This window comes from Haemaphysalis longicornis, unplaced genomic scaffold, assembly GCF_048455015.1.
Source record: "Haemaphysalis longicornis isolate Haplotype H1 unplaced genomic scaffold, Haemaphysalis longicornis Haplotype H1 scaffold_1, whole genome shotgun sequence".
In the NCBI taxonomy this organism is placed as follows: Eukaryota; Metazoa; Arthropoda; class Arachnida; order Ixodida; family Ixodidae; genus Haemaphysalis; species Haemaphysalis longicornis.
Genome location: NW_027526203.1, coordinates 294,678,790 through 294,694,181, shown reverse-complemented (window position 1 = coordinate 294,694,181; position 15,392 = coordinate 294,678,790). Strand labels below are relative to the sequence as shown.

The 15,392-nt window shown below is 48.5% G+C and overlaps 1 protein-coding gene across 2 annotated transcripts in view; it reads left to right on the top strand.

Moving 5' to 3' along the window:
* Nucleotides 1–15,392, top strand: part of LOC144148374 (uncharacterized) — a 327,116-nt gene that overhangs the window by 289,882 nt on the left and 21,842 nt on the right. For both annotated transcript variants that reach the window (XM_077679921.1, XM_077679918.1), the window contains exons 6-7: nt 5,585–5,801; nt 7,224–7,403. In XM_077679921.1, the coding sequence (XP_077536047.1) occupies nt 5,585–5,801; nt 7,224–7,403 (397 nt within the window). The remainder of the gene's footprint in view (nt 1–5,584; nt 5,802–7,223; nt 7,404–15,392) is intronic.

The window sequence follows — 15,392 nt, the reverse complement described above, 5'->3', positions numbered from 1 at the left end:
GTGAAAGAAAAGCAAACGATGGGAAGACCGACGAGTGAAAGAAAGCAAAGGAGGAGAGTGTCGCAAAATTGGTAGGGGAGGGCGGTTCGCCGTGGCGGCGCGAGCCAGCGCTCTCCGAAAGTGAGCGGTGGAGGAGGGGAGGGGACAGTATGCTGTGCCCGCACGAGGCGCTCGACGGCGCGACGCTTGGCGAAAACGTGAGGGCGGCGTGCGGGTGTCCATGATGTGCGTTCGCTTAAGACGCAGTTCGCGGTCCCTTCTTGAGACGCACTTCGCGCCGCCGACGCAGAGGCTCATCATGGCTGCCGTCGAGAGAACCCACGAGTGAGCATGCTGCCTCAGCGCACTGCTGCTGCACCCAAATATCGCATTAGGGAGTATCGTAATCACCAGTAATTTTTTTAATTTGCTCTCGAAAATATTGATGTCGCATCTACTTTTAATAAAAGAACACCGCGAACACCATTGACGTTTTCCCTCAAATAGGCGTAGTATCTTCTTTTTGATTAACAATGTTGAAAAATGTGGAGCATGATTCTAGATTTATTGGATTTAAAAAGTTTTCATTTCAATTTCATTTCCTTTATTTTCTTAAAAGACCCTTGCGGGGTATTGCATAAGGGGTGGGTCATTAAAACTACGCAGAAACCATCTTTTGTCCTAAGATGAAAGGTGGTGAGTGAGTAATGGCATGAATGTCGTCTGAAAGGTCATTCCAGTCAGCAGCTGTGCGAGGACAAAAAAATGATGTAGAAAAGGTAACTGTGCATGCACGTGGGCGCGCGACTTGAAGGCGATGGCCAGTGCGTTGAGATAAGTGTGATGGGTGAAAATATACGGCGGCATGCGCATCGAGCTGGCGGTACGGCGGCGAAATGAGAGGAAGGGTAAATCAGATTCTGCTTTCAGTGATGAGAGGCTGACGACATGGAATACAAACTATGGGTGAACCCAGCGGCACGGTTTTGGAGTGACTCATGCAAGGGCATCTTGAAGATAGGATTGTAATGGGTTCCAGATTGACGAAGCATACACGAGTTTCCTTCTCACAAGGCTTTTGCAAGCTAACAATTTTACGTCTCTAGGGGCGTTACGTAGATGACGTCGCAAGAATCCTGCCATTTTCTTTGCAGAGAATATGAAGTTAGTGACATACAAATCCCAAGAAAGATCGTTCAAGAATGTGACTCCCAGCTACTTGAATGATTGAACTGTTTGAACAGGCATGTTACTGATAGCACAAGGAAAAACAAGTGGAGAGCGGCGGCGGCTGAAGGATAAGGCTGTGCATTTGTGTCGGTGAAGTTCCACTAGCCAATCGTCAGAGCTAATTGATCAGAAACGTTAGCAACAGCGTGGTAAATAACACAGTCGTCGGAAAACATTCGGATTTTACGGGATACATGAGTTGGCAGATCATTTATAACTATAAGATAAAAGCGGGCCCAGGACTGACCCCTGCGGGACGCCTGATGTTATCGGCATGGAAGTAGAGATATGATTGCTTTAAAAACAGCCTGAGAGCTGTTACTTAAAAATTCACGGATCCAATTTGCGATGTCGGGGTGTAGATGTAACACTGAAAGTTTGAACAGAAGGCCTTGATGAAGTAATTTATCGAACGCTTCCTATAAACGTCTCACTCAGGAATTCATTTTAATATTTGACCAGGCGGATGAATCGAGCGACGGACGGACGGACGGGCGGACGGGCGGACGGACGAACGGATCTACGGAAGGGCAGACAGACAGACAGACAGACAGACAGACAGACAGACAGACAGACAGACAGACAGACAGACCAAAATTTTCGCGTTTGAGTAGCCCAAGGAAGACTACCGTCTTTAAAAAATAAGCAGCAGCAGATAAATAACTAAGTAACCGAGATGGCGTTTGGCATCACCCCGATTCAAGGCGGAAACCTTTGTCATCATAATCATCACCATCCGGCACCGGTGTCATGACCGTATTTAAAGGAGGCGCTGCTGGCGACAGCAACGGAGAAGGAAAGGGGGGGGGGGGGGGGGGTAGGCGGAAAATGTAAGCGTCGGGTCGTGCTTGAGCTGAAAATGGGTCTGTGCTCGCGTGAGGGCGCCGAATAGTCTGCAACGAGCAGCAGTAGAATCGTCTGGCGCGTGCGGCACGCGTGAGCGTGTGCCTCTCGCGCATCGATGCATCGACGCGGGCGAATGGTAACTCGGCAGAGTAGCTTCTTTGATCTTCAAGTGCGGCACCCATGGAAACTCGGCGGAGTAGTTTCTTTGATCTTCGTGCGCGGTGCCCGGCCGGCACAGGGGCTGTACGCCCGGAAACAGATCTCCTGTTTTTGCTGCCCAAAGCTATTTAGACAGCTAACAACGAGAAGCTTGTCAGAGAAGAGAACAGAATAATACGTTTTCCATGACGTGTAGCATGCTTTGGGGAAAAATGGCTGTAATTTGCGTTCAAACACACCAATCTTAAAACGAATTATACCAAAGTGCTCTACAGTCGTGACGGCTTACCCGCATTTAGAGTTTATGGCTGTTCACAATGAAATCGTAACAAACGCATTGTAATTCTCATACGCTCTACTCTTCAAAAGTATGTACTTTATATGCGAAGAGGAAGGTGTCGCGTACCTGGAAAGCGTAAACACGTGTTATCCGCAGGAGTGGTTCAGTGGTTGAACCTCTGGCAAGAATGCATCTTTGATCACCGCCCCCGGCAGCCGCTTTTCTGACGTAGACGAAAAACTAAAACGTCTATGTGTCGGTATTCCGGCGCTCGTTAAGAGTCCTAGGTGATCAAAAATTTTCTGCCACCCTGCACTATGTGGTGCGCCTCATAGCACAGGCATACATCCTCGGAGCATTAAACACGCCACTATTTTTTTTTTTTGACAAATGCGTTTTCTCAGGAAAGCAAAAAGAAAAATTCCACCACTTGGTTTTGAATTATTCTACGCAGAGTGTGTACAAGAATAATTTCTGCGCTTTTTTGCTGCTTCCACCCATCGAATAAGCACAAAACCGAAAGGTATACGTAATTTAACAGCGGTAACTGTTGTAGCTGGCCGTAATGTGCGGCGCGTAACGCGTAACCTGTTAAAAATATCGAGAAAATGAAGAGCGCTCGTGAGCAGGCACCTCGCGGCGACCACGTACAGAACCGGTTGGTGAAAAGGTTCGGTACATCATTAAGTCGAACCGTAACTGGACCAGAACGAAATGAATTCACCCGAAACCGAATCGTAACGGAACCGGTATTTTTTTCGGTTCGACACACTGGTACAAACAATGTACATACTGGTATGTATTGAACGTCCACGTAAGCCATCATGAGGGCCTATGAGCCCAGACATTGCAAATTTAAGTCTGTTAGACCAATTCTTCGCAAAGATCTTGCAGTCTACATTAGAAAGCATGATAGGCCATGTAAGCGTCGACTAAGAAAAGCTTTTGCTCTTCTGTAAACTTCGTAATTAAAACATCGCGACTGAGTGAATAACGGGGGAAGAGATTTATATCAAGGGCACAAGCGAGATTTAAAATTTGTAAAATTCTCCTGAAATTCCTTAAAGGAGCCATGAAGACAAAATACAAGTTTGTGTTATTCAAAATATTTCGTGTTTTATAGTGCCACCAGCGCTTGTCCGAATGCAAAAGATGCTTTATTCACTGAGAAATTAATTAATTTAAGGGATCCCACTCCACTTTCTCCACTTTCTTTCTTTCTTTCCAAATTCTTTATCTGTTTCAATGACCTACCATATCCTCCCCTTTGCTTTCCGAGGTTTTCTTGACTGCCAACCCTTATTTCTATATATATATATATATCGGGCAGACTCATCCCCCCCAGGAAAACGAGAAAACTGTCTATGACCTCTCCCACTGCATCTGACGCACACAAATTACTTCATCTAACTGAAAAAACCGTGAAAAGGATGGGAATCAAACCCAGCGACACGCAAGTTACTTAACCAGAAATCTACGCCAGTGCCACGCGGAACACGCCGGTCGAGGTACTTCAAATATGAGCGGAAAGGTCGAGAGTCTGGTCCGGATGAAACATGTTGCAGTAATACGAGAGACACCGACCAAAAGAAACTGCTAAAACATTACAAATAAACGAACAGGAGGCGTTTCGGCTTCGCTACGAATAAGGCACTGTTCAGAATCCGAAACATCTCTTGTTCGTTTGTTTTTATTAAAGCCGAAGCTTTGCCTACGGAGATGAAACCGTTGGGGGGTAGATGTATACAGCTTTGCTGTAAGTGTCGTGTCTTTGAAGCACGAATGGTTCCAGCGCGGGGTGCTGGAAAACGAAAGTACGCGTTACGTTCTAGCGCGAGGAGTTGGAAAGCGAGTGTCCCGGTGTTTTAGTATCATGACTACATGATACTACGACGACATGAGATGACGACGACATGAGACGCCGCCAGCCCGAGCCCCAGGTGGCTTCGCCCCTAAAACTAATGCATTTCCCCACACAGACCGGTTGCCGGGTTTACCGAAAAGCTATGATAACATCTCTGGACACGCGGCGCGTGCGTGCGGGGCTTCCATGGTGTCGAAACGGTTACTTGAAAATGGGGGAAAAGGAACGCGGTTCTAGATAAGACAATGCGCGTATCGATCATGGAGAAGGAGTACAATAGTATCCCGTTATCTCATAAACCACGCATCGGTATACATTTAAATCGTTCGTAGATGCGTTTACTTAGTGCGCGAGAAATCGTCGCAGAGGTTCGTTCTTCGTTCGCGATTAGGGTCTTTGGAGGTTTGACGATCGATTGGACGAACTTTGAGCGAAGGTTGGACGCAATTTTAGCCTTCGCGCTTCTCTCAACTTTCTTTGGGAAGGGTCGGTAATTTTTTTTTATGTTTTAGGAGTTTCTTTTGGCCGGTGGCTCTCGTTTTATTGCAATACAAAGATAAGCAGCGCGCGCGGCCCTCAAGGCACAATAGTGCGTGCCTCAGGAGCAAAACATAAGGGTGCGCGCCTGCAGTTTCAACCGTAGCTATAGAACCATGGCGCTGTTTACGTGGTTGGGTGCTGCCTCGCGAACGATTCAGTTGGCGGTGCAAGCTACCGTAATGCAGGGCCCCACCAATGAGCTCTAAATTTCTTTTCTTAATAAAAGTTCTTCCAACTACTACTATACACTGGCACTGAACTAAGTAACAGTTCGCGGCAACTCTAAACGCGGCGGCAAGAAATCCTCTCGCTTTTACCAATCTTTTTCTCCTTTAACTTGAAACGTTTCTGATCATTTCCGTTCTGGCTGCCGCTGTGCAGTCTATATTGGCGCGGCTGGATTCAGAAACTTCTAGACGCTTCACACCAGTTCCCGCGACGTATTTGCACATATTGGAGCCCCTTATTGAAATTTCATTAAAGGTCCCGCTTCGTTCCCCCGCCCCTAACTGGTGAAAACTGCATCATTACGTTTCCTCCTGTGCTCGAATCGTGGCTTGTCGTGCCGTGATTTATAATCTGCCAGAATTAACCTCGCCAATTACGGAAACGAAATCTGCGCCCCTCGTCCCTCGCTCCCGCGCCACCGCACCTGCGCGACGTAATTTCTGTCCGCACGGTCGCAGCCATGGAGACGCCGTCGAGGATGTCGCTGCAGCCACGATCGCGAGCCCAGGAGTCGAGCCAGTGCAGCAGCAGCGAGTCCCGGCGGCCCCTTCTGAGCTCGGGATGCTCGGACGGGGGTTCGTGCGACGCTTGCTCCGAGATAGTGCGCTTCGCCGGCGACGCCCCCACGCCCGACGACTTCTTCCGCTCGAGGACTTTCTGCAAGGTCCACTACAGGTGAGTTGCCCGGCCGCACAGGGATTCCTCGCTGTTCGCCTTCTCCGTTTAGTTTCTCCTCCTTTTTATTTTGTTGCCTCTTTCTGTATTCTTGTCCCTCTTGTCGATCTTTGTTGGGTCGCTTATAACAAGACGCGAACTTCCGGTCACCATTCCGTGCAGTAAACAATACAAAAAAGCAGCACGCAAAAACAGGGAGTGCGCAGCGTTGAACTTTCTCCTCGGGAAAGGAAGTACAGTTAAACCTGGATGTAACGAACCTCAGTGTAGTGAATTTCTGGATTTAACGAAGTTTTTCAATTCCCCATTGCCAGCCCCATTGAAACCCATGTTTTTGCGACCTCCATGTAACGAAGGCGTTGCAACGGTTAACCTTGATGAAACGAATTCGCTAAGCTGATGAGCCATTATTTCTTGCAATTTTTCGAAAAAATCGGCTGGAGGAATGCACTAATTTAGAGAATCTTGCCCGCACCGCAACTACCGGCGCTTCCACGTGTGAGGGCGGTGTCGGTTAGGTGCTAGGCTTTGCTGTCGGAGTGTAGTCGCGCGTCTCCACTGCTATCTGTGGTGTCGGTTCGTCGGTGATGATTTCTGCTGCCAGAAAACAAAAAGTTTTGTCTTTCCAAGGCAAGCTCGCAATTTTAAATGCCGTCTCCACCGGCATTTAAGGACGTCGCCGACCAGTACAGTATCCCAGCTAGCACCCTCTCACCAACTGTGAGTGCGGAAAAAAAACATCGATTTCGCGAAAAGGATTCCTTGCAGCATAAGCTTGATCCATGAAACACGTTAAGGCACCGAAAAGTGTCACGAGCAAAAGTGGTACTTAAGTTGCATTTGTGAATACGGGGGTAAACTGGCCTTCATTATTTGGAGTGCCGTGTAACGACTGCAGGCCTTAACTCGAAACCTGCATGTAACGGAAACCTGCATGTAACGAAATATTGCGAATTTTTATCAACTTCGTTATATCCAGGTTGAACTGTATGCGGAACAAGGACAACCAACGTACTACGCCTAGCCATGCAAGCGCGTGACGCATTATTAGATGGAAGAGTGCAATTGTAGAAGAACAAATAATGAAATAAAGCGACGTGGCCGGAGGGGATGTCGGCAGCTTAGGTCGAGCTAAAGTTCAAATTGGGTCAAGCTGCGTTGTGCTGCATAACAAAACAGCGAAAAGTTAAACAGAAGCTGGTATAATGCATTTGAGCTTTTATAAAGCACCAACGAATCCTTCGCGAAGGAACGCAACAAGGTCGAATGCGCAGCGTGGCAGCACACTTAACTGCCTCTTTGAGGACAGTTGACATTTAATCCAGAGCAAGGTGGAAGGGGGGGGGGGGGGGGGATTCGAGTTAATCGTTCCGTTGAGAGAGTGCTTTTCTCATCCACTAAAGGTGCAAAAACGCGCCGCAGGTGGCCTTCGTGCGTGTCGCAGTGCGGCGCGGCTCCCAGCGTGTCGTCCAGTGAGGCCGAGAGCGCAGATACTGTGTCGCTCACCATCAGCGACATACAGGAACCATCGGGCACTAAGGACGCCGCCGATAACCAAGTCGGAAGCCCTGTACCTGTCTCGGGTGGTGCCCCGGCAGTTTGGTAAGCATCTGTGGCAGGCCTTTGGTGCCGCAGTCCTCTCTTTGGTCTGTCCGTATTTGATAGAAGGCTTAGGACGTGCACGTTTATGCTGCCGTTGCAATGGGAATCACTTTATTTGCTTTTTTTATGTCCCTAACGTCCGCATGGCAGTGCAAGGAAGTCTCGGGGAACTCCTGCAGCTGTTTGTCATAATAAACTGGTGACCAACGGAAGCTTTTATTTCTCCACTGGACGACCCAATATTGAGGCCATATCTGTCAGCCTTTAGTGCTTACCTCACCCCAATTTAAACCTTATCTGTGCTCAGAACTTACTGTAACTAAAAGTTCACTCTGGCTAAAATCTTGACGCGAATTAATCCATTTCAAACCAATACGAAATCATTAGCCCGTAGAAATTCGACGCAAAATAACGCTTTCACTCCAACCAGGATGCTAAAATAAAGTCATAGCTTCAAACTGAGCTAAATATTTTATGACCTCCCCAGCGCCAATAGTGCTGATCGCAATAAATAACTTCGAGGTAGAGTAAAATGTGCAATGGCCATCCGGGTAGAGGAAAGGGCACAAGACTACGAAGGAAATCACGCCAGCGGAGCCCGCACAGGTTTCGTTTAGGGCAGAAGACCTCCATTACTTATAATCCGAGCTTGAAGGGCGACGCATGCCGACTCGGAAGAGCGCAGCCGACGCGTATCTAAACGCGAAAGAGTGGCATTCCGATGGAGCGGGTAGAAGGCTCAAATCTGAAGCTTCTAAGCATGGGCCCTGACCACCGAAAACGGAGGTAGATGATCACAAAAAGAGGACGCCAGACTTTACAGCAGCATATCGTCACATTAATTCTTACGATCATCCTTCGGAGGCGTCGTCATGCCGCGCCGCTGTTGTTGCATGGTTCCGTTTGTCGGTAGCTGTTGTTTTCTATGTGTTTGGTACGGCAAGCTTGCAGCGCTCTAGCACCATTCTTTCCGATACTTGTTTGTATTAGACAGCTAGGTGGTGGTTGAGTAGCTACAGTGCTGCGAACCGTCTATTGGATTACGAACATACTGAGTGGCGCAAATACATAACACACAAAAAAGAAGGCACGGACAGGCGCTACCCCGTGTCTTCTTTCTTCTTTATTCTTTCTTGTGTGTTGTGTATTTGCGCCACTCAATATGTTCGTAAACCTAAACCAACACGCCCAGCAACACGTCTTCTTGAGTCTATTGGATTTTGTAGCCGAATGGCTGCTGTTGGGTGGATTTCTACTTTCGCCGGAGGGCGCTCCCTCGCCGTACACATGCGGGAGCTGCCGCCGCGCGCGTGCTGCATTTCTCGCGCTGAGATGAGGTCTGGGTAAAATTTTCTTTCTACTTATGAAACCATACGCGTTAGCCCGTGTCCAGAGAGTTAGTACAGTAGCTATTGAGTTCATTTTTTGCCGGCGCTTGTCTTGTCGTCTTCTAGAGACGCGTTGCCTGCTACGCTCCGCTCGACTAGCCCAGTACCCCGATGATTCCACGTGATGGAACGTGTTGTTGGCCGTTGGTCTGCTGCCGTCTTTTCGTCAGCAAGGCGACAGCTGCACAGTTTGTCAAGGCGCATTTTTATCTTGTTTGCTACTTACTTCACGTGTTCGCACTTCGAACATCCGGATTTTATGGACTGCAGGAACATTGAGGCTTGCAAGAAATGTGACACTATAGCGTGACTGATCCCGTTAATGTATTATTTCTGACCCTTGAAATAATCAGCTGCCTCATACGAAAGGCGCATTAAAAAGACACATGCTAAAGGGGTGTTCTGACAACGCCGCATTTCCATTTGCTTGTCTTAGAAGGAATTTTTGTTCGCAACGTTCGTCAGAGATGGGCCCGCTTGGAGTACAACTGTGGGTTAGGGTGACAGTGCGGCGGGAACAACAGAGCGGCTTGCCAGGAAAAGGTGCTCTGTCTTCTGCTATTTCTCCGTTTTAACAGCGGAGCTGTTTAAGCTTGACCTTGGACCGGTGGCGTTAATAAAAAGAAATACCAAGAAAAAAAAATTGGCCGCGTATCTGCTCCTTTCGTTGCAAATGCCAACAATGGCCAAGTACTATAAATGCCTCCCTTCTCTTTCCCGCTCACCTCTCAATCTCTCATACTGTTCCTCTCCAGTTGCGCTCCCGCCCATGTAAACACGCTGGAGGTTTGATCAAGTCAATTTAAATTTCCACTGCTCCCGGCACTGCTCCCGGCCGGGTGCATCGATGCCAGCGCTGCCATACGGCAGAGACGCGCGTGAATCGAGGCTCCCTACTTCAACTTTTATAGAACCACGTTGCCCTACTCCACGTGCGTTCCAAGCAGAACGTGGAACCTATCTAGAGGAACCTGTCGCAACTGTTGCCGCTTAATTTCTTAAAATGCCGCCAGAAGCTATACTGGCGTGGGCGACAGCAGGCGACGGCGGAATGAATTTTTTTCTGCAGTGGATGCAGTATTTCATTTCGCAAAAATCAAGCATCTATGATTTTTTTATAAAGTAACACTGCAAATATCACTTATTTATCAATTTGTTGCCTTACATTTGCGTAATGCCTTGTTCTTGTTCAACAATGTTGACAAGTATGAACATTACACTGGACTTAGACGTTTAGATTTGGCTGCAAGTATATAAGACTATTGCGCAGACCTTGTATCACTTTGGCCGGGTGGCTAAATCGAGTCACAGACAGACAGACAGACAGACAGGCAGACAGGCAGGCAGGCAGACAGACAGACAGACCAATATTTCTGGGTTTGAGTAGCCCAAGAAAGACTGTCGTCTTTAAAATACTACGTCGCCTGTAAAGTGTGCACCACCGCACATAGGGTATTGTAACGGTGAAGCCGGCTTTTGCGCCTGCTTGAGTGTGAGCACAAGGGGCATATGCGTACGCGCACCCCTTACCAGTGGCGTAGTCAGAAATATTTTTCGGGGGGTGTTATAAGCCACCGGCAAAAAAAAAAAAGGTGAAAGGAAAGATACCCTGCGCGCAACCATAATTTCATTTTCATTTTCTTAACCAATTTTGTTATTTTGCGTTTACATGTAATGTACCGTTGAGAGTGAACAGATTGACGAAAAAACGCTGAAATGCGGAGGAGGGCACAGAGGTGGAATGCAACGCCCAGAAAGTTTCGATTGTTCGATTTCGATGTCAGAACACCGAAACACCCCCCTTGACTACGCCCTTGCGTCTTACTAATATTTATTCGATTATAAGGCGAGCGTTCAGTTTGGAGAGTGAAAAAATCGCCATCCATCTATATATATATATATATATATTCTTGAGCTACCAAAACGCAAAACAATGGCGCAGCTTGCACTAGTGGTGCAAAGTTGGAGAAACAGCGGAGCTTGGGGTCGACCTAAATCTTTTTCCTCCCTGGGATCCTCCGGCCCTGTAAAATCCGGTTAAACTTGGCCTCACCCCTCGACACTTAGCCTAGACTAGCAAAAACATCGCAAAACCTAACAAAACTCAGCAAAGCCTAGCAAAACCGGACGAAGCTAGGTCAACCGCCAGCTCCACTGTTTCTCCAGCCTTCCACCCCTAGTGCAAGTTGCGCCAATTTTTTTTTTTATGACCCTGTAAACACTGCTGGGAAAAACGTGATTGCCTTGTCGTGCAATAAAGGCGCAACCACATGCGACGTTTTGGTCGCGTTTGGAGACCGTCCGCGGCGACGCGCGTTCAGCGCGCGCCACCAAATACACAGCAGCGCGCTCGGAGCGCCGGTGTCTGCGCATCCCAGATTTTCGGTCCGTTTTCGGCGTCTGCGCCGGATGTTGCTATCCTCAATTTCCGGTCCCCCTCCTCACGCAGCATGGCAATAAGTTTGACAGTCCAATTGCAACACAACATTGCACTTTACTTATTAGAACATCAATTTAACGTGTTTTGTTTGTTGAAGTTTTGATTATTCTCCAGTTTATTAGCAATGACTTAAACAGACCGATGCTGCATTTACCAAAGTAAGTCTGGCAACTTGGATCGGAGAAGCGCTCTTCGCGCGTCTCATGTGGTTGCTCGCCCTCTCCAACGCCCGTTCCGCGTCGGCGCCAGGCGCCGCAGACGGCCGCAAGACGCGACCAAAACGTTGCATGTGGTTGCGGCTTAAGCGAGACTGCTGCGAGTGGGCGCGCGGATTCAGATGGATTTCGGCAGGTGGAAAAAACACTGAAAGGAACGGAATAAAAGGAAGGCGGCCTAACTCCGGAGCTTTCAATACTAAGGCGCAACATGGAAATTATTTGTCTTTTTTTTTTTCGCTGCGTTTTTTTGTTTTTTTTTTTTGTTTTTTTTTTTTTTTCTCGCAGTCCACTCCTGGCCGACTGGCTGCTTCTGGAAACTGCACGTGCTGCACGATGTGCGCGCTGCTCTCTATGGAAGCTCGCAGGCGAAACTGCATAGTGAGCCAAGCGTCAGTTCGTGGCCGTATGCAGTGTTTCTAGTAGATAGCTCCAGCGACCGCTTCTAACCGCTCGCTGAAATGCATCATAAGACGCAAACGAAGTTGCTCGTGCGGGAAAGTGGCTTGGAATGTGGACGAAAACGGCACTATAAAGCGTCATCCGCGCCGCTATAGGGAAAGCGTCCATCAAATATCCGCCGCCTTGGTAAACCTAAACATCTCCGGTGGGGCCCCGACCATACTCCTTCGCCTCCTTTCACAAGTCGTCTTCCAACTGCCGCGCGCCGCGCATCGTTTTCTGACCGAGGTAGAAGCCGCCTCGGGTGCGAAATCGTCGAATCGGGCGGGAAAAGAACGCGCGCGCAATGCCGACGCGCACGAATTTTTGGGGAAAAACGCGTAATCGGACATGCAGTTCACGCTTTAGAATTTGAGGGAGAGTGGAAGGAGTAGGACAAAGGGCTTGGTTGGCCTCTCTGGGTTGATGCGTTTAGTCCTGAAAAAATAAAGGAGGCAATTTCCTGAATACGCGCATGTCCCGTTCTGTGTTCGGCGCAAAACTCACATGTCCAGTTAGCGTGAACCGCATGGAGCGTTTTTTTTTTAGAAGCGAAAACGCGCCCCGCACGCCACATGCGCGCTGGCGCCGCCGCAGAAACCACCCGCACGGTGCGCATGGCGCGGCAGGCGGCGACAACATGGCGGTGGTGGCGGCCGCGCAGTTACTATAGTGCCTAGAATATACTGGCACTGTACAGTTGGTACAGTTACAGTGGCAAAATAGCCACTGTAGCGCTGTGGTGCGGATAGCTCCAACGACCGCTTCTAACCGCTGTTTAAAATGCCGCTCATGGCACAAACGAAATTGCTTGTGCAGGCAAGGAGCTGGTAATGTGGACGAAGCATGATCCGCGCCGCTATGGAAAGCGCCCATCGAATATCCCCTGCCGTGGTAAGCTTAGTGCCTGTGTAAGCCTAGCAGTGCCACTGTATTGAACATTGGGTTCAGGATAGAGAGATGGCGGAGGCCGAAAAGGCCCCCGCGACGTCCAGGACCCTGGCCGTGACGGTTTCTTGGGTTGCCAGGTCACAGCTTGCCAGAGCCTGCTCGCAGTGGTAAGCCTAAACGTCTCCGGCGGGGCCAGCCGGCTGTCCCGATCGCTTCGAAACTGCCGCCATGAGATGAACGCCAATTGGCGCACGCCGCCGCGGGCCCGAAATCGTCGACGCGGCCGGTAAAATAACGTGCGCGCAACGCCGACGGGCACGAATCACGCGAAAAAAACGTGCCGATCAGATAACCAGCGCGTTTAGAGGTGGGCAAAACGGCTCACTTCAGTGAGCGCCTCAGAACGGCTCAGTTCACTGAAGTGAACCGGTTCATTTGAACGGTTCAGCGGTTCATTTAGGTCTGTAACCTGTGTTAAGCATGCATAATCTAAATTATTACTTAATTGTTATTAAGACATTTATTTTGTAACAACATCCGGTGTATTTGTACTGAAAAGAATTGGCCTCACCATCATTACAAAAGTTTTTATGTTTCAGTGGTATTTCAGGATCACTCGGTGGATATATAAAGAAAAAAAATGCAATTTTTTGTCAACTTTATAACCTCACAAATATGATCTCTACTAGTGAGCTGTGACACCCGAAGAAATGATTCTGGAAAACACGATACAAGAAACTAATTTTAATATTATGGTTTGTGAACAACACTTTGTTCGGTTTATTCGAAGCGAGACGGGTCCGCTTTTTTGGCAGCGATAATAGATGACGCGAAGTTGCACACAAGACCCTGCTGGGTCGGCCGATACGCCTCTAATAACTCTACAGGAACGTGCTGAAGCGACTCGTCAGAGCCATGCTCAGCACGATTCTCTGATCGCGCGAGCAGCCGCTGAGCGGCGGTTCTTAGGAGATTGATTTGATTTGATTTGATTGTGGGGTTTAACGTGCCGACGCAACGCAGACTATGAGGCGCGCCGTAGTGGAGGGCTCCGGATTAATTTTGACCACCTGGGAATCTTTATCGTGCGCCGAAATCTCGTACACACGGGCGTTTTTGCTTTTTGCCTCCATCAGAAAAGCGGCCGCCGCGGCCGGGAATCGAACCCGCGACCTTGTGCTCAGCAGCGGAACGCCTTAGCCACTGAGCCACCGCGGCAGGTCGGTTCTTAGGAGAGCCGCTCTGCCAAAGAAAAAAAAAAGGGAGCCGAGAATCGCCGCTGAACTGAGCGGTTCAGAAGACCCGGCTCGTTCCTGACTCGGACAACAGCTGAACGCACAAGTGTAACTGTGGTGAATCATATGGTCACAGGAGTTTAATTTTCCTATTACAGTTGAACCTCGTTATAAGAGACATGGATTAAGAGACAAATGGGTATAAGAGACACTATTGACCCACATGGTTGGCTGCCCTATCTTTCCCATTAAATTGACCTCTCTTATAACAGACATCGGATGTAGACAGTTGGTTATAAGGGACAAGTCATCCTGGAACTTTAATCAATAATCTCGCTTGTAACAGACTATTTAACTTCAGATGCAGTGCCACCAGTCACTAATTGCAGTTGCTTCCATTGTGGAAACACAGGTGGACGACGGACGCCTGCAGTCGCTATTTATTATAGCTTCAGCATACACACTGTGGTTCAGTCAGCTATGAAATGACGATGAGAAGCCCTGCCAATGGAAATGCAACTTACAGAAGTGGTTGAAGCTTAATCACTGCCAACCACTGGAGTGCGACCGCACATGCGGGCTCTCCCACTCGCGTAGCTCCCACTCAAGAAGCATCGCAGATGTTGAGTCCTGTAAGCGTAATGAATAGCCTGAGCACACAGCGGAAGAAGCTGTGTGCTCTGGCTATTCATCAGGCTTGTGAACTCAACACCTACGATTCATCTTCCACAAACAGTGAAAGGAAAAAAAAGCTTGTAGAATTGGTTGTAAAAAACAGTGTAAATACAGTCATGAAGCAAACAAAGATTCAGAACTGTTTCATGAATTCTGGGGGCCAAACATAAATTAGAATGAATCTTTTGTAACATGCTGTAGCGTTTTTTTGAGCTTATTTTAGTCATACGGTGCCCATATTGAACGAGGGTCTGATTAATAAGTGAAAACATGGTTCTCTGCTTATAAGAGACATCTCATATAAGAGACGGAAACTTCTCCCCGGTACGTGTCTGTTATAAAGGGGTTCAACTGTACTTTGAAAATACAGATGCAGTTCGTTCACTGCTGTCATTGCGGCCTCCCAATCTGTCATTCACCGTTGCCGCCGCCGCCGCGGTCTCTCAACCGCTGTTCCCAAATGGTGCCTCAGAAGATCCGCTTCGCGAAGAGCGGCTCTAGAAAAGAGCAGGTCAGAAGAGCTGAAGAACGGCTCAAAAGAACCGGCTCTCCTGACTCGGACTGTCTGCTCACACAACAGGAGGTGCTGGAGGAATTTGGAAAATTAGCCCCACCTGGCCAGGCAGTGCAGTTGCTTTCTCATGCCGATAATAGATGGCGCAGAGAGACGGCTCATTTGACCTGGCTCTTCAGCTCTTCGGCTC